Here is a 26481-nt window from a genome sequence, read left to right on the forward strand (position 1 = left end):
CCGGCGGCGGCAGCGGCGGCGGTGGCGGGGCCCCGCCCCCCCAGGGCAGCGCGGACGGACCGAGGGAGTAAGAAGTGCAGGAACGGTGCGTGGGGTTCGGGGCGCGGGGCGCGGGAGCCGGAGTTGGAGCCGTAGCCGCAGCCGCGCCAGCCCAGGGGGCCGCCGGCACGATGCCGCTCGCCCAGCTCGGGGAGCCCTGGCCGCTCACCGAGCTGCTTCCACTGGATCCCGAGGTGAGCGGGGCTGGGTGGCCGGGACTCTCGAGTCTCAGGGCGGTGGCGGGCGGGACCTTCCAGGATCCGGCCTGGACTGGGTCCGTTGCGATGGGAGCCCCCAGCCCAGGAGAGACAAAGACGGCGCTGCAGCTGGTGGTGGCGGGAGGAACAGCTGGATCTCCCAGGACTGACCCCACAGTCTAGCTGCATCGCTCTTCCCTCTCCACCTCACTCTCCACACCCTCCCCCCCACCCCAGCCCGGGAGAAATTTGAGGAGGGGTCTGCTCTTATGATACGGCCCCACTCACGGGGAGGGGCACCGCTGGGGCAGAGCGTCCCGGGGAGTCTGGCAGGGCGGCTCCCAGGGGCCAAGTGAGGGAGAGGAGAAGAGGGAGTCCAAAGCTGGAGTTTTGTTCCCAGATGAGCCACTCGTGTGTGTTAGGGTGCGGAGGGTTGTAACTCCTTATACACATACGTCCCTGGGGGGCGGGGAGGGAATCCCGAGGACCAGCTGCTCCACCCCTCACACTTGCACACCTTTCTGGGGGTTGGTTGGGGGGCAGCCACTCAGGCGAGAGTTCTGCTGAACTCCCCCAGTACCAGCAGGTAGGAGTAGGAATGCCCGGATGCCAGAGTGCTGGCACGGGCTATGGAACCGTCTCTCCCAGTAGTTTTCCCCTTCTGGCTTTAGCCTGTTCCCAAACAGGTCTCTTGTTCTCACTGTCCCCAGCTGCTTCTGGCCGCCGGAGGGCTTGTTCTCTCCCCATCCTCTCCCATATCAGACTACTCTATTTGGCAGGGCTGGGCCAGCTAAGTCTCCCCTGAACTAAGGAATGGCCTTGTGGGTCCCAGGAATGATGCCAGGGCCTGCTTCCGGCCAGTGGTTCCTATGATCCTCTGGCTTTTCTTCCTTGCAGGGGCTGGGTGCAGAGACCTATGCCCCAGGAAGGAGGTTGCCATGTTTCTGAGTTTTACCTGCAACTTAGTGTCTTCCAAAGTAGTCAGTAAGGTCCCTGGGTGCCTTTAGGGTGATTTTTGAGAGGAGATTTGGAAGAGATCTATGCTCTTCTGGGATTGAGGAGAAGAATACCCAGTGCTAACCAAACAGAAGATCATAGGTCTGAGAAGGGCTACAAAGCCTTTCCACCACCACCACCCCTACCTGAGGGCACAGTATTGGCTTCTTAGCCTTACCTCCAATTTCTGAGAAAAGAGCAATCTCTCCTGGGATCTCCTCTCCCTTTCTCAAATTAAGAGGCAGCTTCTGTCCCGTTTCTTTGCAAAATGTTAGCCCAACTTTGAGAAGGTTTGGGTATTGAACCCTTGGTCCCCAAGTGCTGTTGCTTAGCTGGGCTCAGAGTAAAAACTGGATCTCCACCAAGCTTGATGCTCTGGGGAAGCTGGGTGAGCCAGGCCCTGGGCTTCTAATTCCCATCGAAGCTGAGCAGGAGGAGATGTCCTGGCTGCTGCCCTGGCACGCAGAGCCTCAGGGCCCAGATCACCTGCCCATCCCTGCATGTGCTTCAGTGGGCACGATCCCTGGTTCTATGGGTTGGGGCCTAGGCCTGAGGGAAGTGGTGAGGGAGGCACACCAAAGGGTCATCCAGAGGGGTCCCTTAGCCCCCAGTGTGGCTGGCTGCTGCTGGGCCTTTAAAGGGGGTGGCTGGAGATTTAGGGGTGGGCCCTTTGGGGGATTAGGTAACAGCCCTGAAGGAGCAATTTGAAGTAAATTGCCCTGGGATTCTTGCCATGAAGTTTTACAGGCCCAGCATCACCGTCCCGCTGACTCACAGGCTCCCTTGCTCACTCAATCACCCGAGGAGAGGTGAGGAGCCGAGGCTGGCCTTGTTTCTGCTCCTTCTCTCTCACCATACTGGGGGGAGGGGGGTCTGGTCCTGGAGAACAGAGGTGCCAGGGTGGGGCAGGGCACAGCAAGGGAGATGGCAAGGGAGGCTTCTGCCTCTGATTGATCTTTATACTTCTCCTAAGGGACCCAGGAGTACTAGGGCTCTGACTAGAGAGCAGCCTTTTGCATTTACTTGGGGGGAAGGGGACAAGGACAGACCAAGATGAGGACATGGCAGACTGTCCAGCCCTGAGGTCATGCTGGAGGGGAAGGGCTCAGGGTCTCAGCATGGGGCTCAAGCTTTCCACCCCCATTCCTGACCTCAACTCATTTTAGGAATCTTATTCAGAGATCAGGTTCTTGCCAGGGATTCCAGGTTAGAGAACTGGGTTGAGGATGGCTTTTTCTGAAAGGGGACATATGTAATGGGGTTGGGCAAATGGGCAAAATGATAGCAGAGTTGGTGCTCACTTTGGATGCAGGGACCCCCTACCTCTATACATTGAGCAGGGGTAGGGGAAAAAAGCAGGAGAGGATTCATGAGGAATTGGGGTGGCAGTGGATAGGAAATAACCCTTTAGTGAGCTAGGAGACCTAGGTTCAAGTAGCTAGATTACCTCCCTCTTGAGAGGCAATGTAATGCTGGATTTGGAATTTTAAGACCTTTATTTAAATCTTGCCTGTGTGATATTGGGCAAGTTGTTTGCACCCTCTCTAGGACCACCTCCTCATCCATAAAATGAAAGGACTAGGCTAGGTGTTCTTGAGGGCCTCTTCCAGCTCCCAGTCTGGGATCCCACAACTGTGTCATTTTCCTGGGCCTCAGTTTCCCCTTGTGTAGAATCAAGGGGTTGGGTCCCATCAGTTCTATTACAACAGTTTTGTGACTCAGTTCTGTTCCTCGCTTTATCTTAAATGTACAGAGTAATCTTGAACCAGTCATTCTGTTTCTGTTTCTGTTGAGAGGAGTCGGGGCTATATTACCCAGGGCTGGGCCCCAATTCTCCTCACCTTCTCCAGGGACTGTAGGGATGGACCTCTTGCTCACGGCCCCCCAGGATATGGGGCTGTCCTTGGGATGAAGGCACCCATCCCGGCCCCCCTCTTCTTCTAACTCCAAGAGTTGGGGAGACAGCACTGGGCCCCAACCCTCTGCCTCCACAGAAGGTGCCAGATGACTGACTGCATGTTATTGTTTGGGTAACAGGAGCTGTGGGGCCGGGCGGGTGGCTGAAGCTGGCTCCGGAGGGTTGGGCTGTTCTCACGAGAGAACAGGGGCCCTGCTGTTCTCCCCAGAACACCGTGTCTGCTTTCAGCCCCGGTGACATGTAACCGATAGTCAGCCTGACCTCCAGGTATAGGTGCCACGGCCACTGAATCAGTCTGGGCGGTGTGGGGGAGGGACACAATGGAGCTACAGGGAACCCAAAAGGACTCCTCTTCCCTCCCTCCCTCCTTCTACCCCTTCCTGCCCTAAATGGGCAGAGACACAGCCAATAGAGGGCATATTAATAGCAGGAGACTTGGGTTTGCCAAGAGCTGTGTGATCTTAGGCAAGTCATATCTCCCTGGACCTCAGTTTCTCCTTCTGTAAAATGGAGCCAATTATTTTCATGGAAAGGACTTTGTAAACCTCAAGGTTTTGAGAAATGTGAAATCACTGCTATTTCTTCATGGTAACGCCAAGCCATAACTGGGCAGGGACCTCACAGGCCATCTAGTCTAACCCCCTCATTTTACAGATAAGGAAACCATGGCCTAAGTGATCTTGTGATCAGTATGGCAAAGAATTAAGATGGAGGCTGGGGATCCAATTTAGAGCCCCAGCTTTGCCACTTCCTAGCTCAGTGAGTGACTTTGAATTTTAATTAAAAATAACTTAATAAAATTAAATTTATTTTAATAATGTTAATCTACTACTCTCTTGTTTCTGAGCCTTAGTTTCTTCAACTGTAAAATAAGGAGCTTAGGCTAGATAATCCCGACAGTCCCTTCCAGCTCTATTTAGATATACAGTTCTCAATGCCTATTATATGCCAGGGATACAAAGAAGAAACAGTTCCTCTCTCAAAGAGCTTATATTCTATTAGGGGGAAACAATGTGTATACAGATATACAAAATATATACAAAGTGATTTCTGGGAGGGAAGGCACAAGGATATCTAGTAGGCTTCATTTAGGGAATGGCACTTGAGTCTGTTGAGGAGAGCGCACTCCTGGCATATAGAGCAGCTTGTGCAAAGATACAGAGGTGGGAGATGGGAACAGGTGGAACATAAAGCAAACAGCAGGCAGGCCAAGTACTAAAGATCCACCCTATGAGGAAGAGGAATGTGCTAGTAAACCTGGAAAGGTGGACAGGAAGCATAGTGGGGGGGGGGGGACTTTAATTGCCAAATAGAGTCCCTGAGAAGAGGGTGTTCTGGGGACAATCTCTGTACACACATACTTTTCCCCGCTCCTGCCTTGGCTCTCAGCTAAGGGATGGGTGTACTGATCTGCCCTGGCACACAGCCCCAGGGTGACCAGCAGGACGCAGGGCTACCCGATGCCAAGACTGGCATCCGAACCTGGTGCCCACGGTCGCTTCCTGTCTCTGTGGTGGCTGGTGTTTTCTTCCTCCATCTGCTCCTCAGTTTCACGGGAAGTCAAATCCTCTCCCCTCCCCCCTGCCCTAAACCAGAGCTATTTTTCTCTGGTGGGGAAAGGAAGGGGTGGGACTGAGACACCCATCAAGAATTGCTGTCTAGACCACCGAAAAGACTTTCTGCCTACTCTGAGGGGCTGCAGGACTCCATTTTCCAGTTTATTCATCCTCATCAGCCCTTCCCCTGCCCTTCTGTTCTGGGGGCTCCCTTGGAGGAAATCAAGGGGCTCACCCAATCCAGAATTCAACAGCTCCTCGGAGGCCATCTAGTCCAATCCCCTCATTTTTACAGAAAAGAGAGCTGAAGCAAGCCTGAGGAGGTTCAGTGACCTGCCCAAAGTCACCCAGGTAATACATTTCAGAGAAGCAGGATTGGAATCCAGAGCATCTGATTCGAGAGCCAGCAGCCTTCTCACTGCACCACAGCATCTCCTTAAGTCAAGGGGAACGGGGATTCACTTTGCTAGGGAAAGCTCAGGCTCAGACATAGACCAAGGGCTCCTTCCCCATGCAGTGGTAGTGTGATAAGTAGGGATGTTGCCTGAAACATAATGAACGTGACCTGGTCAGGGAGGCATCTTGGGCATTTGTTGGGAGGAAGGCAGGCAGGCAGGCAGGCAGGCAGGCAGCAAAGTTTGCCCCTGGTCTAATTGAATTGCACACAGGTGGAGTAAAGAGGTGAGTTAAAAGATTTGCTAGGGGGCAGCTGGGTAGCTCAGTGGATTGAGAGCCAGGCCTGGAGACGGGAGGTCCTCAGTTCAAATCTGGCCTCAGACACTTCCCAGCCGTGTGACCCTGGGCAAGTCACTTAACCCCCATTGCCTATCCTTACCACTCTTCTGCCTTGGAGCCAATACACAGTATTGACTCCAAGCCGGAAGGTGAGGGTTAAAAAAAAAAGCTTTGCTAGTTTCAATTCAGCAAATTTTGTTCAGGGGAATGGTTTTTGGATTATCTGGTGTTTTGGATTATGCAAGTAGGCATCTTTCTTGTGCTCCTTCCCAGGCCTTTTGGGTGAGTAAATCAAACCGTAATCTCTGCCCCACTCCACCCCCTTAAGTTTCCTCATTTGCAAAATGTGGATAATAATAGCACCTACCTCACAGGACTATTGTGAGAAGCAAAGGAGACGACCCAGGTGCCAGTTTGCAAACCTTAGAATGCCATATTAATAACATGACAGCCATGTCATTATTCTCAGGCTTATGTCAGCCCCTTCCTCTTCCTGTCCAGAAGGAGAAACCAAGTCTGGGGAGGGAGTTTGACCTGTGGCGTGCTGGGTTCCAGCCTAGAACTCAGCACAGGGATGGGAGGACTCAGAGAAAGCCAGAGATTCAGAGGGGGAGGTGGACAGACAGTTGAATTCTGTTCTGGGGAGGATTAGTGGGAATTAAAGGGCTTGTAAGGAAAGATGGCCCTGGGGAAAGGCGGGAGGGAAGGGTTTTGTAACTGGGCATGGCTTCTACTGGCTGCCACCCAGGGTTGGGGGGAGTGAGGAGAGCCACAGGCAAGGCCACTGAAGTATTGTGAACCCTAGTTTCTTCCTCCAAGAAATCCCTGTTCCTTATAGTCCTACCCAGCTTCCTAAGGCAGGGAACTTGGGCTCAGAGTCAGGGCAGTTAGCTACCCCAGATCACATAGTGAATGGATGAGGCTAAATTTGGGGACTGCTATTTGAATCTAGAAGGGCATGAAGGACTCTGGCAGCTCTCCCTGAGAATGACCCAGATGCCCTGGGTTTGAAAACAAAGGAGGGATGGATGGATGGATGGGTCACTTTGGGCCAGGCTGGACTAGGTGCTTTCCCCAGGACAAATTCCCTATCTTTGGCTCAGAGTCAGTGCCCGCCTGAGGAGCAGAGGCTCGAGGCCTTCTGGAAATGAGGGAACAGATACCTAAATCCTGGGGCCAAAGGGACTGAAGTGACTGAGACTTGTTTCCCTAACAGCTTGGAATTAGATAGGATCTTAGGACAGAGGATGTCAGATCTTGGAAGGGCCTTAGAGTGGGGAATGCCAGCACTAAAAGGGCCCTTAAGCAAAATATTGGGAGGAGATGTAAGGGGATAGAATGTTGGAGTTGGAAAGGTCCTTAGAACTTAGAAGGCTGGAACTAGGAGGGTCCTTAGAACAGAGAATGTCAGAGCTGGAAATAAATAGGAACTGTTTAGTCGGGGCCAGACAGGTGGTTCAGTGGGTAAAGAGCCAGGCCTAAAGATAGGAGGGTCCTGGGTTCATTTGTGATTTCAGACATGCTCTAGCTATGTGACCTTGAACAAGTCATTTAATCCCCATTGCCTAGCCCTTAACTGCTCGTCTGTTAGTAAGACAGAAAGTAAGGGTTAAAAACAAAACAAATTCTCTCTCTTCTCTTGGGCAGCCATGGCCTGGACAGTGACCTTGGGGAAGTCTCATCCCTTCATCAAGCTTGTTTGTAAAATGAGGGTATCAAATTAGATCAAAAGGCTGGGTGCCCCCGACCTTGATACCTAATCTCATCCTCTGTGTTTGGGGTCCCAGTGAGCTACTTTGAGATTTCAGAAGAGACAAATTATCTCCCATTTTGGCATCCCTTTTTCATTAAGCTGTCCAGCCCCATCAGTTCTGACAGGTACTCCCCTATTTCTTTTTTCTAGAATGGGCAAATTCCTGGAGAAGACCCTGGAAGACATACCTCCAAGGTAAGAATCAGGACTAATTTTGGAGTGGTGGGGTGTGGGGAACGGAAGATTTTAGGCTCTAGGAAGGGAAAGGGAGTCTTAAGCTTTCCTTGCACAGTCTGAGGCGGTACTCACACTTCAGTTATACCCAGAAAGTAGGATCTCACCTAGAAAAAGAAGGAAGGATTTATTAAGAAACAGGCACTGTGCTAAGTGCTTTACAAATATCTCATTTGACCACAACCCTAGAAATGAGATGCCGTCGTTATGCCATTTTACAGTGTGGGAGAAACTGAGGCAAACAGAGATGAAGTGACTTGGCCAGGGTCACACGGCTAGTGAATTTCTGAGGTTGGGTTTGAGCTCAGGTCTTCCTGGGTCCTGGTGCAGCACTGCATCCACCGTGTCACCTAGCTGCTTAGAGAGGAGGAGTGAGTAGGGCATTGGAGCCTAAAATGTTAGAGCTGGAAGGTATGTTAAGGCAGAGAGTGTCCAAGTTGGAGACAGCCTTAGAAGAGAATGTGAGGTCTGGGAAGATTGCCCAGTCCGTCTCAGCAGCCCCTTCGTTTTCCAGATCCAGATATAGAGAATAAGGCAGACTGAGGGGTTCTTTTTAAAATTTTAATTTATTTATTTTGCCAGTTACATATAATAACGAATTTCCCCACAAGTTTTCCTGAGTTATATGATCAAACTGAAGAGCCCAGGGGTTCTGACCAGCTCCCATCAGTCCAAGGTTCTTATTGTCCTTCCACGTTCCTCAAAGCTTTCCAAACTGATTGGGGCATAGGATAGATGACAATCTGAATCAGATGGGGAAGCTGAGGCCCAGAGCAGTGAGGGAAGGACTCGCTAGCAATCCCAGAGCATTGGCTGGTCCGAGGGCCTCCCCCATCACAGGATCTCTTCTGGGCTTTGCTGACTTTAGCGTGGCCACTTCTAGGTTTGAGGAGGCGTAGGGTCTTTGCTGCAGGATTGGACTTGCTTTCACCAGATCTTAGAGCTTACTGTTCACTAGTGTACCCCTTTCAGAGGAAGGGAAATGACTACACCAAGGTCAGGCTTGAACCCAGGTCCTGGCCTTTGAATCCGTCATTCCTCTCCTCACAGCTCCCCCTGCCCTTCTCTGGGGCTTGGTGGCCTGAGGTAACCCTCTCTCTGCCTTCCCCTCCCCTTCTTCTCTCCCCATGAGCTGCATCATAAAGGAGAACTTTGAGCCCCAGGGCTTGGCCCAGCTGCAATAACGGGATGGGGGGTGATAGGGAGAGTTCCCTGGGAAAGGGGAGAGGCTAATTAGTGATAATCACTGGATGAGAGAGCCCTGGAATGGGAGCAGAGACCCCACTCTCCAGAGGGGCTGGTGGCTGCTGTACTAACTGCTTGGTAGTCACTGAGGCCTGAAATGTAGTGTGGAGCTGGGAAATAAGAGACGGGGACCCATGGGGCACCCATGCCTCTTACTGGGCTCTAGCCCAGCATGGGGGATGAGGTGGCCCCAGGAGCCAGCTGAGGAACAGGGGATGATGGACCAGAGAGATAAAAGGGAGATGAGATCTGGGACAGAGTGCAGCAGCACTGAATGCTGGCAGGAGGTCAGCCTCATCCTGGAAGAAACCAAGGCCCTGAAGGCATGGGGCAGCTGAGACCCTCAGCGGGACAGTGGTCAGGCCTGGTGCCCCCCAGACTACTCCCACCCCTCCCTCTACCTTTCAGAGGCTCCTAGTCCAGGCCGTGTCTACAATATCTGCCCCTGCCCCAGGAGATGTCCTTATTTGGTCTCGGGTACCTCTGTTGCTTATTTGCTTACTCAGAGTTTAGCTTCCTTTTAGGGATGGTTTTGTTTCCATAGTTGTAGTCACTGTGGACAGTTCTTTGCACGTGTCTCAGATTTCCACCCATATGTCCATTTTTAACAATACCTTTATCCCCCACCACATGCACATCCCTGTCATTTGTCCCACCAGTGCCTCCTGTGGGTGGGCACCCATTTGGATTCTAGTTCTTGGCTGACACGGAGTTTTGCTCTGATGATTTCAGTAGGTATCAAATCTTTGTTAGAGTTTGCCCCCATTTTACAGCTGAGGAAACTGACCTTGGTGCAGTGGAAAGAGCCCTGCCGGGAGCCAGAGACCCTAGGTTCAGATACCACCAAGTCCATCATCTATCTGAGCCTCGGTTTCCTCATCTGTAAAATGAGAGAGTTGAACTAGATGGCCTTGAAGGTTGCTTCCATTTTTAGATTTAATATCCCGTGATACCCAGAATGGTGGAACTAATTCGTAGTCAGGAGAAGAGGCCCCCTTCTCCAGGGAGGAAAGATTGGGGACTGGAGACTCCCAGTATTCTTCTGTCCTAGTGCCTGGACCTCTAGAAGTGGACTGGCCTCCCCTCCCCACAGGAATCGCCTATTTAGACTTGTAGAGGGAAGATGAGCCAATGGGAGGGGGGAGTGCTACATTTGGGAGAAATCACCTAGGAGCTCGCACATTGAGCCATCCCTGGGAAGTACATGGTGGGGAGAGTTGAGAGCCTGTGGTCTGGGAGCTGGGTGCAAAAGGCCTTGGGTTTTGAGTCAGAAGTACAAGTCCCTACAACTTCACGAATGATTTAACTGTGAGTCACTTTCTTGATTCTGAGCCTCAGTTTTCTTAGCTGTAAAATGGGGATAATGATCCTTCTAGGGAAGTGCTTTGTGAATAAGGCCAGCCCTATGCGAACGTGACCTTCACTTTGGGTGGTTCCAGACCCTTCTTTCAGGAAGTGCTGGATGCCCGTTATTGTTATCACCTTGTCCCTCCCTCTTTCTCCACTTGTCTGCCCTAGAGAATGGGGCTGCCCAGCTCTGTGTGTGAACAATCTCCTTGGACTTTGCTTCTGTTAGTTAGAGGGCAGGTGGGGCCCGGGTGTGGCAGAAGGGCCACAGAACTGTTTCTTGGCAGATCTTTCCTGCCCAAAGTGATTGGAGAGGGCAGAGGCCCTCCCTCCCCCAGGTCTAGTCCAACAAGCATTTATTAATGGCACTGAGGTGCAAAGACAAAAGGAAAAACTGGCCTTGCTTTCAGGGTGGCTTGGGAGGCAAATAGATACCTGATTATTTGAGGAGGGAGAGACTACTACTACCACTTCCCCACTAAAGCACTAACTACCACTTCCCCACTAAAGCAGAGAGTCTGTGTCAAAGTCCAGAGTCCTGGGTTCTAATCCTGGCTCAGATGTCACCCAGCTGGGGCTTCTGGCCATGTCCCTTTTTCCCAAGCTGCTAAGGATGAGGGGATCACTGCCTGGTAACAGCAGAATTCTTATGTTCTCCTTCCTCTTGTAAATATGCAATTGTCTGTTGGATCTGTGATTTCATTGGATTTCGGACTTAGAACAAGTAGGGACTTTAGAGGTCATCGATCTGGTCCAATCACCTCATTTCCCTCCAGGTGAGGAGACTGAAGCCCAGAAAAAGAAAATCACTTGTCCCACAGTCATCACTGAGCCCACGTCCTCTGACATGAAATCCAAAACGCTGTCCACTGTGCTGACATTTTATTGTCCACATGGACATTTTGTTGCAGAGGCAGCTAGGGACTCAGTGGATACTTTTGGGTCTACAGCCAAGAAGACCTGAGTTCAAATTTGGCCTCACTTATCTACCAGCCATGTAACCTTGGGCAAACCACTTTAACCTCTGTTTGCCTCGGTTTCCTCATCCATAAAACAGGGATCATGATAGCCCCTACCTCCCAGGATCATTATCTGTCAAATGAGATAATAATTTTAAAGTGCCTGGCATGTAATAGTGCTATATAAATTTTATTGTTATTATTAGTATAATCTCTAGTGATACAGATCTCAACTATCCATGCCTGTCAATACTATACTGTACATAAGACATCAATAAAAAAATTTTTTTAAGTGTTCTGCATGAGAGAAAAGTAGAAACCAAACTGCCCCCTCCCACCTAGTCTCTGTAGCTCTTTCCAGGCCTATTTTGGTCCATAATTCTTTTGGGGCTAGGATGGAGAGCAGGAGTTGGCAAATCTGAGTTTGAATCCTACCTTAGACTTAACTGGGCAAGTCACTTCACCTATGCCTGCCTCAGTTTCTTTGTCTGTAAAATAGGGATAATCATAGCACCTCCCTCCCAGGGATGTTGTGAGGCTCAAATGAGAAAAAAAATTTGTAAAGAGCTTAACATATAGTAAACAGTAAATAAATGTTAGTTCAAACTCAGATTTGCCGAATCCTGCTAGCTCTTGTGGGTATTCCTCTGTTGCCTTCTCATATCAGAATGGCATCTTTTTCCTTGAATACATTCTGTCCTACCCTCTGCCAGCCAACTCCACTTAACCCCTCCAGATATTTCTGCCTGAGCTCACTGGTACATTCTAGGTTCTTCCACCTCACTGGGGAGCTTCCTGAGTGCAGGGTGGGAGTGAGGGTGCTCTGCCCATTCTAGAGTGATTCTGTGACCTTCTGGATGCAGGAGCTCCCTGTGGAGGATGCCACAGATGCCCTCTTGTGCCTCCCCTTCCCGTCACCTTCTAACCAGGATTAGACTAGAGAATGACCAAACTCTTGGCCTTGGGTTCAGGAGGACCCAGCTTCCAACCTTCCTTCACGTGCTCATGTGAGGCTGGCCAGCCTCCCAAAGCCTAAAGTTTCCTTGTCTCTGGTGTGGGGCTGCCAGTGGCACCCGCCGCCTAGGACTGCTGTAAGGTTCAAGTGATATAACATTTGTAAAACACATTGCAAGCTTTAAAACCCTATCTTAGAGGTTTGGGGCCTGAGATCTATGGATGCCCAAGGAGTTCTCAGATGGATTTCAGAGGGGTCTTTGAATTTATTTATTTATTGAAACCCTTACCTTCCATCCTAGAATCAATACTGGGTATTGGTTCCAAGGCAGAAGAGCAGCAAGGGCTGGGCAATCAGGGGTTAAGTGACTTGTTCAGGGTCACACAGCTAGGAAGTGTCTGAGGTCGGTTCTGAACCCAGGACCTCTAGTCTCCAGTCCTGATTCTCTATCCTCTGAGCTATCTAGCTACCCCGTTTCTACCCCCCCATTTTTTTTTTAAATCCTCACCTTCCACCTTAGGATCAGTACTGTGTATTGGTTCCAAGGCAGGAGAGCAGTAAGGACTAGACAATTGAAGATAAGTGACTTGCCTAGGGTCACACAGCTAGAAAATGTCTGAGACCAGATTTGAACCCAGGATCTCCCTTCTCTAGGCTCGGTTCTCATTCCACTGAGCCACCCAGCTGTCCTCCAATTTTTATTTTTAGTATTTTGATAACTATACTCTAGTATAATTAATTTATTAAGACTCCTATACAAAAGATATTCCCAAAGTCTCACTGTAGTTTTTTAAAAATTCTAAACTTCTTTCTTAGAATCAATACCAAGTATTAGCTCCAAGGCAAAGGACCAGTGAGGGGTAGGCATTTGGAGTTAAGTGACTTGCCCAGCATTACACAGCCAGGAAGTGTCCGAGGCCAGATTTAAACCTCTTGTCTCTAGGCCTTACTCTCTATCCATTAAACCTCCTAGCTGTCCTCAGTGTAGCTCAGAATTTACCTAAGACTTTGGACTCTATATTGTTAAAAACAAACAAACAAAAAAACCCACATTATTCTGAAAAGGGATTCACAGACTTCTCAACCTGTCCGAGAGATCCATGAAACAAAAAAAAATTTAAAACTTCCAATTTATAGGACTGTCAGTTATCATCCTTAAATGGAAATTACCCAGAATACTGGAGACTTTCCTTTGGCAAATGTACATGCCCTTGATTTATGCTTTCTTTGTTTTATATCACCCTAGCTGGGCATATCGATAAAGCATTGGGCTTAGAGTCAGTTCGAACCCAGCCTCAGATGTCTCTCTGTCTTATCCCAGTTTCGTCAATAGTAAACTGAGGGTTATGATTGCACCCACATCCCAAAGTTATTGTGAGGCTCAAATGAGATAATATTTACAAAATGTTTAGCGCAGGGCCTGGCACACAGTAAATGCTTCGTAAAGGGCTTTTCTTTCCTTCCTTCCTCAGAATCAGTCCTGCAGTAGCACAGCACTTGGGTGACACGTCTTCGAGTTGTCCTTTGCTCTCCAATCTTACCTGGCTTGCTGCCTTTTCCAATTCTCCATTTCCTAAATAATATGATTTATAAACAAGTCATTGCTGGCACCCTCTTACGCTCACCCTTTTCCCTCTTGGTCTCCTGCAGTTTTGATTCTTCAGAGATGATGGAGTTTTGAGATTTGTAGCATCAGCAGCAGAATACCGGGATTCCAATAGTGGGTTTTTTTGTTTTCAGGGAGCAGCTGGGGCTCACACAAAGTACCAATCGTGCCTCCAAATTTTATTTAGCTTCCTTTCTTCCTCGTCTTCAATTCTGTCCAGGAGATGCACCCAGTTGAACCAACCCTGTCCATCCAGACACATCTCAGCATCTGAACAGCAGACTTTCTTCATCCACTTGGTTTTTCCATGGTTAAAAAATGGGGTCTCCCTCTTGCCAGGGTGGGTGGCCCTGGATCTTGCTGCTGGAGTTCTGTAGAAATGTCCTCTCCAGAGAGGCACCCCTGAATGAGTCCCCTCCATCTCTAGGAAATCCCTTTTCTGTTCAGATTGCACGCTGAACATCTCACATGCCAATGGCCAGCACCTTTGGTAAACATACATCTCCTCGTTTCATGCTTCACTTGATGTCGTCAATCATTGAACAAAGCTATTTCTCTGGTGGCATTTCTCTCCCAGAATCTCACACCACGTTTACATGTGCATGGGCGGCTCCTTGTTGGCAGAGAGTCTTTACAGCTGAATTTATTCTATCAAGTCAAATGGCTTTTTTATAACAAACAAAACAGTAGGCAAAGTGGATCCAATATTCCCCGAACCCTTTGGTTGGTTGTGATTATGAAGATGTGGCCGACCATACAGTATTATTTCTGAAGGCCTGCTTCTTCTTGTTGACTTTTTAAAAAAATCTTTACTTTCAAAAAAAACCCCAAACTCTTTACTTTCTACCTTAGAATCAATATCGTGTATTGGTTCCAAGGCAGAATATTAGAAAAGGATAGGCAATGGGGGTTAAGTGACTTGGCCAGGGTCACACAGCTAAGCAGTGTCTGAGGATACATTGGAACCCAAGACCTCCCATCTCTGAGTCTGACTCTCAATCCATTGAGCAGCTCACCTGCCTCCTTTTTGACTATTTTACCAAGAATTTCCTTGCTATGCAGGGATGTTTTGTTTGGAAGGATAGCCAGAGAGCTTTCGGCCTTGGCTACTACTAAGCCAACATCTTGGCTTCACCCCCTCCGGCAGGGGTTGGCAACGTGTGGCTCTCGAGCCATATCTGGCTCTTTTGAGGGTCAGATATGGCTCTTTCTGCAGGAGCTATAAAGTCCATTTTTTTTTCAGGCGCTGTTATAGGAGCGTGCACTGTGAGTACTGTATGGCTCTCACGAAATTACATTTTAAAAAATGTGGCGTTTATGGCTCTCACGGCCAAAAAGGTTGCCGACCCCTGCTCTACAGGATTGTTTTGTGATAAGTCAGTAGTTGGATGAGTTCATTCCTGATATCTTTTTCAAAAATTCAATTTTTCTTCAATGAAGAAAAGAAAATGTTTTTCCTTCCTCATCTCTAAATTGAGCTACATCCAGGGCTATTAGAAGGCTTAAATAAAATAATATTTGTAAAAACACTCTGCAAACTTTTTTAAAGCTCAGTTTGGGGCGGCTGGTTAGAGAATCAGACCTAGATTCAAATCTGGCTTCAGATACTTCCTAGCTCTGTGACCCTGGACAAGTCACTTAACCGATATTGCCTAGCCCTTACCACTCTTCTGCCTTGGAACCAATACACAGTATAGACTCTAAGATAGAAGGAAGAGTGTTCCAAAACAACAACAACAACAACAACAACTCTATGTTAGGGTTCTTAATAAGGCACTTTCACTGACTGTCTCCCATGCCTGGAATTCTCTCCCTCGTTATATTCATTTCTCAGCTTCTCTGACTTCATTCAAGTTCCAGTTAAATCTCACCTTCTTTGAGAAGCCTCTTAATGCTAGTGCCTTCCCTCTGAGAGATGATGCCCTGATTTTTCCTGCAGATATCTTATTGGTACACAGTTGTTTGTATGTTGTCTCTCACATTAGGCTGTGAGCCCCTTTCTTTGAATCCCTGCACTTAGTACTACTTGGCACATAATAGAGCCCTAATAAATATTTTCGAGGGGGCGGTTGGGTCACTTACTAGATCAAGAACCAGGCCCAGAGATGGGAGGTCTTGGGTTCAAATCTGGCCTCAGATACTTCCTAGCTGTGTGATCCTGGGCAAGTCACTCAAATCCCATTGCCTAGCTAGCCCTTACTATTTCTCCACCTTGGAACCAATACACAGTATTGATTCTAAGACAGAAGGTAAGGGCTTAAAAAAATTTAATTAATTAATGATTGCTCCTTGTTGACTTAATAAATATATTTAAATATATATATTAATCCTTAATATAATTAAACATGGATCCCCAGGGATATATAGATATATATAAGTGGGTCCTGCCCATGAAGAGAAAAACCCTTATAATAATTCACATAACTGACCAAAGCCAGTTCTCACATTGGCCAGGTCCAAAAAAATGCACGTCTCAGTCTGCCTCTAAAGTCCACCACCTCTCTGTCGGGAGACGGGCAGTATACTAGACTTCCTCATCCCATCCTGTGGCCATTCACTGGATTGATCAGACTATTTAAGTCTTTCAAAGTTGTTTCTCTTTCCAGTGTTGTTATTGTAGAAATTGTTCTCCTGGTGCTGCTCCCGCTTCACTAGGCAGTACTGAGCATCAGCTTGGACATCCCTCTTGGGCGGTGATTTTTTTTTTCCTGCCAATGGTTGTCCTTTCCCTTCTTGAAGATATCTTGAGCTGGATGTTACAATAGCTTCCAGTCTATTGTTTCCAGCAAAGATATTTGCTCCATCTCAACTTGGTCTTTTCTCACTGCTCATCTAAGAGGGCTAGTTTGGACATTTTGCTATACCATAGTCTGTGTAAAGAAAAGTAATAATAATAATAGCTAACATTTGTATAGCATTTACTATGTGCCAGACAGGCACTTTGGTGGCTCAGTGAATAGAGCAAGTTGGAGGCAGGAAGACCTGAGCTCAAATCTGGCCTCAGATGTTCACTGGCTTTGTAACCTTGGACAAGTCACTTAACTGCTGTTTGCCTTAATCCACTGGAGAAGGACATGGCAAACCATTCCAGTATCTCTACCAAGAAAACTCCATACAAAGAGCTGAACACAACGAACAACAGTGTGACAAGCACAAGTTGTGCTAACCTCTCTACAATGATTTCACAACAACCCTGCTGAACAGGTGCTGTTGTTACCCCCATTTTACAGAAGAGGAATCTGAGACTAATAGGAGTCAAGAGACTTGCCTGGGATCATATGGCTACTCTGACGCCAACTCTGAAATCAAGTCTTCCTGCCTGGAAGCCCAGGCTCTCTCCACTTTGTCATTCAATGAATAATAAGACTGAGAAGGGAGGCTGGGACCAAGTAATAAAGATTTTAAGTGCCCAGCAGAGCAGTTTGTTTTTTTATTCTATAGGTAATCTGGAGCCACTGAAATTTTTTTTTTTAGGGTAATGACATAATCAGACTTGTGCTAAAGCAAAACACTTCAGATTTTTTTTAATAAATATATTTTATTTTTTGCCAATTACATGTAGTAACAAATTTCCACCTAAATTTTCCAGTCATATGATCCAAATTGTCTCCCTTCCTCCCTTCCCTCCCTCTTCCCAGAGCTGGCAAAGCAATTCATTCTGGGTTATATGTGGATTATCATGCAAAATATATTTCCATAGTGTTCATTTTTGTAAAAGAATAATCATATATAACCAAAACCCCAAAACATAAACCCAAGTAAACAATCGAAAGATCATGTTTTCATCTGCATTCTGACTCCAACAGTTCTTTTTCTGGAGGTGGACAGCATTCTTTGTCCTAAATCCCTCAGAATTGCCCTGAATTATTATAACACTTCCAGCAGCTAAATGGAGGGTGGATTAGAGAGGAACAGATTAGGAGACCATTTGGAGGCAACAAGGTAGCTTGGTGGTTAGAGCACCAGGCCTGGAGTCCTGGGTTTAAATCTAACCTCAGACACTTCCTAGCTAGGGTCCCTGGGTGAGTCACTTTACCTCATTTGCCTAGCTCTTGCCCTTCTGTCTTAGCATTTTTACTAAGATAGAAATTTAAGAGTTTAGAGAGGGAAAAGTGGTGATGACAATAGTCCAGTGAAAGGTACTGGGGGGACCTGAACTAGGGTGGTGGCCTGGGAATGGAGAGAATGCCGTGGATGCGTTCTAGATGGAGGTAGGAATGACAGACTCATTAGTGGAGGGAATACACTTAAACCTTTGGGAGCAGATGAGTCTCTGGTGAGGGGGAAGTGGAGAGGAAGGGGGGGGAGAGAGAGAAGGAGAAGGAGAAGGAGAAGGAGAAGGAGAGGAAGAGAAGGCGTCAGAAGCCAAGGAGGGAGACAGAAAGGACCATCAAACATGGTGGCTGGGAGAGAATGCTGAGCCTCAGGGCTGGTGAGGATGAGAAAAGCTAGAGAAGTACCAGAGGCCTCATCCATTTCTTCCTTGGATTTCATCCAGTGCTAAGCCCAGGGTCTGAGCCATAAGAAGCACTTAATAAATGCTTATCTGATTGATTGATTTTAAAAAAATCTTACTTTCTGTCTTAGAATCAATATTGTGTATCAGTTCCAAGGCAGATGAGTGGAAAGAGCTAGACAATGGGGGTTAAGTGACTTGCCCAGGGACCCACAGCTAGATTTGAACCCAGGATTTCAGGTATCTAGGCCTGGCTCTCTCAGTTTCATCTAGCTGCCCCCATGACTGACTGATTATTGATCCATCTGTTTGTGAGCAAACTGAAGCCAAGAATAGGGAAGTAATTTGCCAAGGCAAAATATTGATTGAATGGCTAAAGGAAGGTCCCACTATTGCTCTGGGCCTCAGTCTCCTCATTTTGCCAATGAAAGGATCAGAGGAGAGAATTGCCAAGAGCCCTTGTACCTCCAACATTCTGGGTCTTAAAAGCCCTCTCTTAGCTCTGATTGTTTCTGTTCCTAGGCTACGATTAACCTCAGCCTGGAGTTTAAAGGGTGGAAGAAGGGAAGAGAGCATTCTGGTTAGAGCATGTTATTCCTCCCAGGAAAGAATGGGAAATAAGTGGAGGAGGGCTCCTGGGGTCAGATTGTAGACAGGGGCCTTGAGAGCCAGCCTGAAGAATTGACAATGAGAAAGCTTGGTTCCCCTGGGCATATTTTATTTTAAGAATGTTCTCCATTTATTTCCTGTGTGACTCTCCTGGGCTAACAAGGGGTTCCCAGATGCTGCAGGAGTACATCTCCAAGAGGCTGGGAAAGGCAGTGTGATACAGTGGAAGGAGCTCTGGAGTCAGAAGCCCTGGGTTCAAATCCTAGCTTTCATAGTGAAGAGCTGTGTGACTAAGTTTATTTGTAGAATGAGGGGATTAGATGAGATCCATTTGTGTTTAGTGAACCTTCCCTGCAGAAAGGAGACTCTTAGTGAGGAACTCTCCACCAGTGCAGTTTCCCACCTCCCTGTTTAATGTGTGCTTAGAGAATTGCCTGGAATACCACAAGAGGGGAATTGTTTGTCTAGGATCACACAGCCAGTTAGTGTCAGAGGCAGGATATGAATCTAGATATTCCTCAGTCTGAATCAGCTCTCTATCCACTACTTCTATTTTGAGTTTTAATATTTGTCTCTCATTGTGGTCCTTTCAGCTCCAACATTCTGTGCTCTAAGATTCCCTTTGATATTCTATGTCCTAAGGGCCCTCTTACCTGGGACAGCCCAGGTTCTAAGGGTCCCTCCTAGCTCTAATATTCTTGTATTTTAAGGTCTCTCCCACCTCTGACATTCTGGGTTCTAAGGGCCCTTCCAGCTCTGACACTCTGGGTTCTAAGATCTCTCCCAGTTCTGACATTTTCTGTTCTAAGGTTCCTCCCAGCTCTAGTGCTGTAGGAATTGAATGTGGTCCAGAAGAAAGCCATGGGTCTAGAGTCATGGAATCACAAATTTAGAATTGAAGATAAAGGTATCAGACTCCTGGCCTGCAAAAATCTTGAGTGAGATTAAAATGCAACTGGGAAATATTTAACCAAATAAAAATAAAGTAAAACACAGATAATGTTAATGTGTGGTATTATATACCGGCAATATATGCCGGCATGGATCTCTAGGTACAGTTTAGAATCCATTTTCTCTTTGAGTTTGTCAAAACTTTTTTTTTAACCCTCACCTTCTGTCTTAGAATCAATACTGTGTATTAGTTCCAAGGCAGAAGAGTGGTAAAGGCTAGGCAATGGGGGGATTAAGTGACTGGCCCAGGGTCACACAGCTAGGAAGTATCTGAGGTCATATTTGAACCCAGGATCTCCCAATCTCTAGGCCCAACTCAATTCACTGAGCCACCCAGCTACCCCTTGTAACAACTGTGCTAAGGGACCTCAGAGGCCAGAATTTAGTTACAGAACCTGAGTTCAAATCCCTTCTTACTATATCAACCTGTGATTCTTTGGGATCCTTTCACATCCTTTGGCCTCCATTTCCTCTTCTGTAAAATGGGGTGAGGGAGGTGGAGTTGGACTGGATGGCTTTTAGAGCCTCTCCCAGGTCTAGGCTAGGATCCTTTTATCCCTTTGTCCCTCCTCTCCCCATCATTCAGTTCTGTCCCCACCAGGGGATGCTCCGTCCTTATTTGCAAGCCCTCTTACCCGTCTTCGAGGTGAGGTAGGGTATGAAGCCAGCTGTGAGTAAGGGGCTGAGGGAGGGGGCAGGGAGTCACCTCCTTGTGTGGGCACTGGGGTCCTCAGAAGGGGAGAGCCTGATGCTGGGGCCCCCTGCACTCCCCCTTCCCTAAGCCCCCTCCTTCCTGCAGGGGGCTTCTCTGTTCCCAGGGCCTCCTGAGTTTCACTGTGATAGGGCTTCCTCCCCTTCGGACTCTTCCTCTTCTTCCCTGGGGGTGGGGGTGGGGCATGGAGAGGGGACAAGATGAGGGTTGTGAGGCCACAGACACTCCTGGAGCACCTACTCTGTTAGAGGCTCCTAGGGGAGAGACTAGAGGAGTGAAGAAAAGAAGGAGGGAGTAGAGATCACTGCCCAGGTAAAGGACCATCAGACAGAGCCCCTAGGAGTTGGAGAGGAAAAAGGTGAAGGTGGCAAGCCATTGTACCCATTTTACAGATGAGGAAACTAAGGCTTTAGAAAGCAAATCACCTTGTTAAATCATACCAACCCACACCCCTACAGAGGAACAGTTTCCTCTTCTTCTCTACCCTCCCCACCCTCTCTCCCTCCTATATTTCCTTCTGATTTCTACTTCTTCCCTTCCCTTCTCCATTATCTCCCCCTCTTCTCCCTTAGGTGGCTCAGTAGTTAGTGTTGGCCTGAAGTCAGGAAGACTCATTTTCTTGAGTTCATATCCAGGCTCAGACACTAACTGTGTGATCCTGGGCAAGTCACTTTTTACCCTGTTTGCTTCAATTTCCTCATCTATAAAATGACCCAGAGAAGGGAATGGCAAACCACTCTTGACTGTGTGACTCTGGGTGAGTCACTTAACTCTGTTGGCCTCCGTTTCCTCATCTGTAAAATGAGCCCAAGAAGGGAATAGCAAACCATTCTAGTATCTTTGCCAAGAAAACCCCAAATGGAGTCATGAAGAATCAAACGCAGCTGGAAACCAACTAAACAATGGAAAAAACCCTCCCTTTATCCCTCCACGAACACTAGTCCAGTCCAGGTGCCCTGTGGCTCCTCATACCCAGCACTTCAGACCATCTTCCTCACGTGGAAGGGCCTCCTTCATCACCTCTTGGAATCCTCCGTTTCCCTCAAAGCTCACCCCTATCCCTGCTTCTACCCCATCATCTTCTTCCTGCTTGTCCCCTCCTCCCCAGATGGCCTTGGACCATTCTACAGAGTCTTATCTATATGCAACAGTGTGTGTTGTCTCCCTCATTAGACCGCCAGCTCCTCGAGGGCAGGCATTGTTTCCCTTTTGGTTTTATGTTTCTAGTGCCTGGCTCATAGCAAATGTCTATTAAAAACTTCTTTTATTCTAAATTTTATTTTATTTTTAAATCCCCTCCACCCGCCATGGTTCCGTGATTCTTGTTGTCTCCCTCCCCTCTTCCCTCCTAGATTCCAGAGCTGACAAGCAATTCCCCTGGGTTATACATGTACGATCAGTCAAAATCGATTTCCATATTAACTATGAAATACTTCTGGATTCATTCCTTGATGGTCCACAGTCACACAGCTGGTAAGGGTCTGGGCTGGGATCAGAGATTGAAAGCCGGAAGGGGCCCCAGAGACCCTCTAGTTCAAGCCCACTCATCTTCCAGAAGAGGATGCTGAATTGGCTACTGTCACTTGAGGGATGTGACTCGAGTCTTCTCACTCCAAATCCAACCTTTCTAATGCTGGAGTTCAGAGGAAGTGGTATTGTTCAGTCATTTTTCAGTCACGTGTGACTCTTTTGTGACCCCATTTGGGGTTTCCTTGGCAGAGATACTTGAGTGGTTTGCCATGTCCTTCTCTAGCTCATTTGACAGATGAGGAAACTGAGGCCAACAGGGTGAAGTGACTCTCCCAGGGTCATCTAGCAAAGACACTGGAATGGTCTGCCATTTCCTTCTCCAGCTCACTTGACAGATGGGAAAACCGAGGCAAATATCATGAAGTGAATTGCCCAGAGTCATCTAGCAAAGGCACTGGAATGGTTTGCTATTTCTTTCTCCAGCTCAGAGATGGATGAGGAAAGTCAGGCCAGCAGGGTAAAGTGACTTGCCCAGGGTCACACAGCAAAGATACTGGATTAGTCTGCCATTTCTTTCCCCAGCTCATTTTGTAGATGAAGAAACTGAGGCCAACATAATGAAGCGACTTGCCCAGAGTCACACAGCAAAGACACTGGAGTAGTCTGCCATTTCTTTCTCTAGCTCATTTTGTAGATGAGGAAACTGAGGCCAACAGGGTGAAGTGACTTATCCAGGGTCACACAGCTAATAACGTATATGAGGCTGAATTTGAACTCAGGCCTTCCTGACTCCAGGCCAACCTCTACTCAGCTGCTACTTAGCTGCCCTCTGAGGAAGATCCTTATTTTTACCCATCCATATACTCAGTGAAGCCTTCTTTGATTCTCCTTCCATCACTCAAGTTGTCAGCGTTCCCTCCTTCTGCCCATGATCACCTTCTCTTTGTTTACATATGTTCTTCTCCATCCCTTACCATAGCTGTCTGAGTGATTGTGTCATCTGAGGGCTTTATCAGAAGGCAGCCCCGGAGGAGGGACGGGGAAGAAGGGACCCCGGGCTTCCCTTCAGGCAGGGCTGTGGAGGGGGCAGCTGCCTGGGAGCAGGAGGTAGTGGGCCCCCGTCTCCTTTGGGACATAGACGTTAGCCCCAGGCTAGGGTCAGCACGAGGCACCCTCCATCCGCTGGCCTCATCCCCTTTTGAAGCCGCTGCAGCTGTCTATTTTCAGACTCGTTCTCTTCCCCCAAGCCCCCACCCTTTCTCTTCCTGTTTACAAAACCCTAATCCCTCCTGCTCCCACTCTCTGCCAGTGGGACGGCCAGAGTCCCCTGTAAGGGCCTGGCAGAGTGTCCGGGGTCTCCTGCCACCATGGCTGTGCCTCCACTCCCTCCCCGCCTTCCTAGGGGGCACACATCCAGGCCCATTGCCCAGGAGGACCCCCTCTGGCTGCCCAGGGCGTTCTCAGCCGCCATATGCAAGACTTCCTCGTCCTGGAAGGCAGGCAGAGGGGGGTTCCTCCTGCATCCTTGCTGCTGCTTGGTGACATCCAGGGCAGAGTGGGGGAGAGGAGGTATGCTTTAGGCCTGAGGCAGGGGGGCAAACCATGGGCCTGATCTTTCCTCCCCACTCAATTAAGAGTCAGGAGATGGGGACAGCTAGGTGGGCACTTCCTTCCAGGGACCCTTGCCTAGCCTTCACTGTTCCTCTGCCTTGGAACCAGTATTTAACATTGCTTCTAAGGCAGAAGAGCAGCAAGGGCTCTTCTTAAGTGTTCCTTGCCCCGGATCACACAGCTAGGAAGTGTCCAAGGCCAAATTTGAACCCAGGACAGAATTCCTGTCTCCGGGCCTGGCTCTCTAGCCACTGAGCCACCTAGCTGCCCCTGCAGCTCATAGAGTCTTAGAAAATGGCCTGGACCACTGAGAGGTTAGGAGGCTTGTCCAGGGTCTCTCTCCAGGATGTCTCAGAGATGGGACAAGAACCCACATGTGAGCCAGGAATCTATCCTCCGGGAGCCTTCAAGCTATATTGTGAGCCCTGGGTCAAGTCACTTCTTCTCTGGTCCTCAGTTTCAGTATATGTAAAATGAGAATGCTGGACCAAATGGTCCCCAGAGGCTCTTCTCACTAACCATTCCACAGTTCTGGGAATCCCCAGAACCTGGGCCCAGGGAAGGGTCTGTGGATCTCTGGTCTTATCAGGAAAGACTCAGGCTTCTCTCCCAAGTGCATAGGAGGGGATCATGGGATTCCAGGTGGAGAGCGAGCTGGAAGGGACCTTAGAAGCCCCTGAGCCCAATCCCTTCATTTTACAAACTAGAAAACAGGCCCAGAGAAGAGGAGGTGACTTGTCTAGGGACACACAGCTCATAATTGTGACTAAAGGAGATTTGAACTCTAGGGTAGGGTTGGATCTGAGTGTCCAAAAGGCCGTTTCTCCTGAGTTTCATTTTAAACTGCCTGAAGAAGAAAGGGGAGATGAAGAAAAAGGAAATGGGGAAACTTTGCAAAGATGGTCCCCTGCTCCTCCTGGTCCAGGCATGGTCCTGGCCCCTAGAGATAGACACCCATCAGAAGAGAGGCAGTTCCTGCCTTCTAGGAGATTACATTTTATGAAAGTTGGGGGAAGTAAGAAACAACATAGAAATTACAAATATGTTAAAAGTAATTTCTGAGCAAAGGGCACCTGCACTAAGGGTTGAAGGAAGCCAGGAATTCTGTTGACCAGTTGAGAAACATTTCTTATGTACTCACTGTGGACCAGGCACTGTGCTAGGCACTGGGGATACAAAGACAAAAGTCAAGGACTCCTTCCCCTCCGGGAGCTTAAGTTTTATGAAGTGAAAGTGAAGAGGGAGAGCCTTCCAGGCAAAGGCTGGGAGATGAGAGATGACATATTGGGAATGGGCAGGTTTGGCTGGTTTAAAGTGAGTGAAGATGATGAAATGGACTGTGAGCCTAGAAAAAGAGACTGAAACCAGAGTGTGAAGGGCCTGAAATGCCAGGCAAAGGGGTTTGGATTTTAACTCCTCAGGTCTGGGTCCTACAAGGGCCCAAAGGGCTTGTCCTCTGGGCAGCATGATATAGTGAAGAGGACACAGAGCTTGAAGCCAGGAAAAGAAATCTTTCCTCAGACACTTACTAGCTGGGTGATCCCAGGCAAGTCACTTCAACTGTCTGGGCCTCAGTCTTTTCATCTCTAAAATGAAGAAGTTAGGCCCAGTGACCTCTAATATCCCTTCCAACTCTGTCTATGATTCTGAGATCTATGCAAAAGAATATGGTGGAAGGGTAGCATGAACCTCCAGGCAACATGGGTATGGGGGATTGGGGAGAACTCCAGGAGGATCTCTAATAGGGAAGAACTGTTACCTCTCTCAGGGTCAAGGTGGAGGTCTGATGGCAGCAGGTAGGAGCAATTAGCACTTATCCCAAGGGTCCAACCTCCCTCTAGAGTCTTCTAGACAGTGGCCAAATCAAGGAACCTATGGACATCCCTCTGTCTTGCCTCAACTCCTGCTGAAGCCCATTGGAGTGGGTTAGATTGGACTGTGGATACCTCTCCATTCTTCAGAATTCCTTAGGCCTGCCCTCCTCGCCCCTCTCTTTCTCCTGTCTCTTCTGCCCCACTTCTCTCTCCTTCTCTCTCTCTGTCTCTCTCCCCACCCTTAACCTATCTCTTTTTCTGCCTCTCTCCTCTCCCTTTTCTTCTTTCCCTTTTCTGTCTTTCCTTTCTTGTTTTCTTTCTCTGTACCCCTATCTCTGTTTCTCTTTTTCTTTCTCTGTCTCTTGCCACCTCTCACTTTCTCTCTGTCTCTGTCTGACCCCCGAAGGACAATGTAGATGACCTGGAGAGAGGGCAGGCTGTCAGTGCTTCTGCCTGTGATCTCTTCGTCTAGATTCAGCCGCAAAGCCCAGGGGTCACTGATTCCACAGTGATCATACAGCCCACTTCTTCCTGCCCCAGCCCTTCTGGCTCAGTCCCTTGATTCTCCCAAGGCCTCCCCTATATATATATACACACACATACATACATGGGTATGTAATTATATATTATATTACTCTTCCAGGGTTACCAGAGTTCCCTATGAACCTCCTCTCCTCATCCAAGCAGCCGTCTGTGTTTCCTTCACATTTATTTCAGGTGTACTTAACTGGGCACATGCCATTTCTCTTGTTAGAATGGGAGTTCTTTGAGGGAAGGGACTCTTTCTTGTCTTTATACTCCGACACCTAGCACAGTATTTGACACATAATAAGAGCTTAATACTTTTACATGTAGTAGGAGCTTAATAAATGTTCATTGGCTTATTGATACACAGTATTCCCCTTATGGTAACCCTGAAAGGTAGAGCACTGCCATATTATTTCAAGGGACTGTAGTATTATTTTTTTAAACCCTTACTTTCTGTCTTAGAATGAATACTATGTATTGGTTCCAAGGCAGAAGAGCAGTAAAGGCTAGGCAATGGGGGGATTAAGTGACTGGCCCAGGGTCACACAGCTAGGAAGTATCTCAAGTCAAATTTGAACCCAGAACCTCCTGTCTCTAGGTCTGGCTCCCAATCCACTGAGCCACCCAGATGCCCCCAGGACTGTATTATTAATGGTCATTTAGGTGCCGGCTATGTGCTAAGCACCAGGGATACAAGAAGAAACAGAAACACCATCCCTGCCTTCAAGAAGCTTATAATCTAAAGGGAGAGACAACAGGCAGACATGTAACTGTACAAACCAGGGAGATC

General features: G+C 48.2%; 1 protein-coding gene across 1 annotated transcript in view; it reads left to right on the top strand.

The window, feature by feature from the left end:
* Positions 1-170: 170 nt before the first annotated feature.
* Positions 171-26481, top strand: part of RPS6KA1 (ribosomal protein S6 kinase A1) — a 59898-nt gene continuing 33587 nt past the window's right edge. The window contains exons 1-2 of the mRNA XM_044671367.1: positions 171-233; positions 7345-7389. Of these exons, the coding sequence (XP_044527302.1) occupies positions 171-233; positions 7345-7389 (108 nt within the window). The remainder of the gene's footprint in view (positions 234-7344; positions 7390-26481) is intronic.

Source organism: Gracilinanus agilis, chromosome 3 (genome assembly GCF_016433145.1).
Source record: "Gracilinanus agilis isolate LMUSP501 chromosome 3, AgileGrace, whole genome shotgun sequence".
Taxonomy (NCBI): Eukaryota; Metazoa; Chordata; class Mammalia; order Didelphimorphia; family Didelphidae; genus Gracilinanus; species Gracilinanus agilis.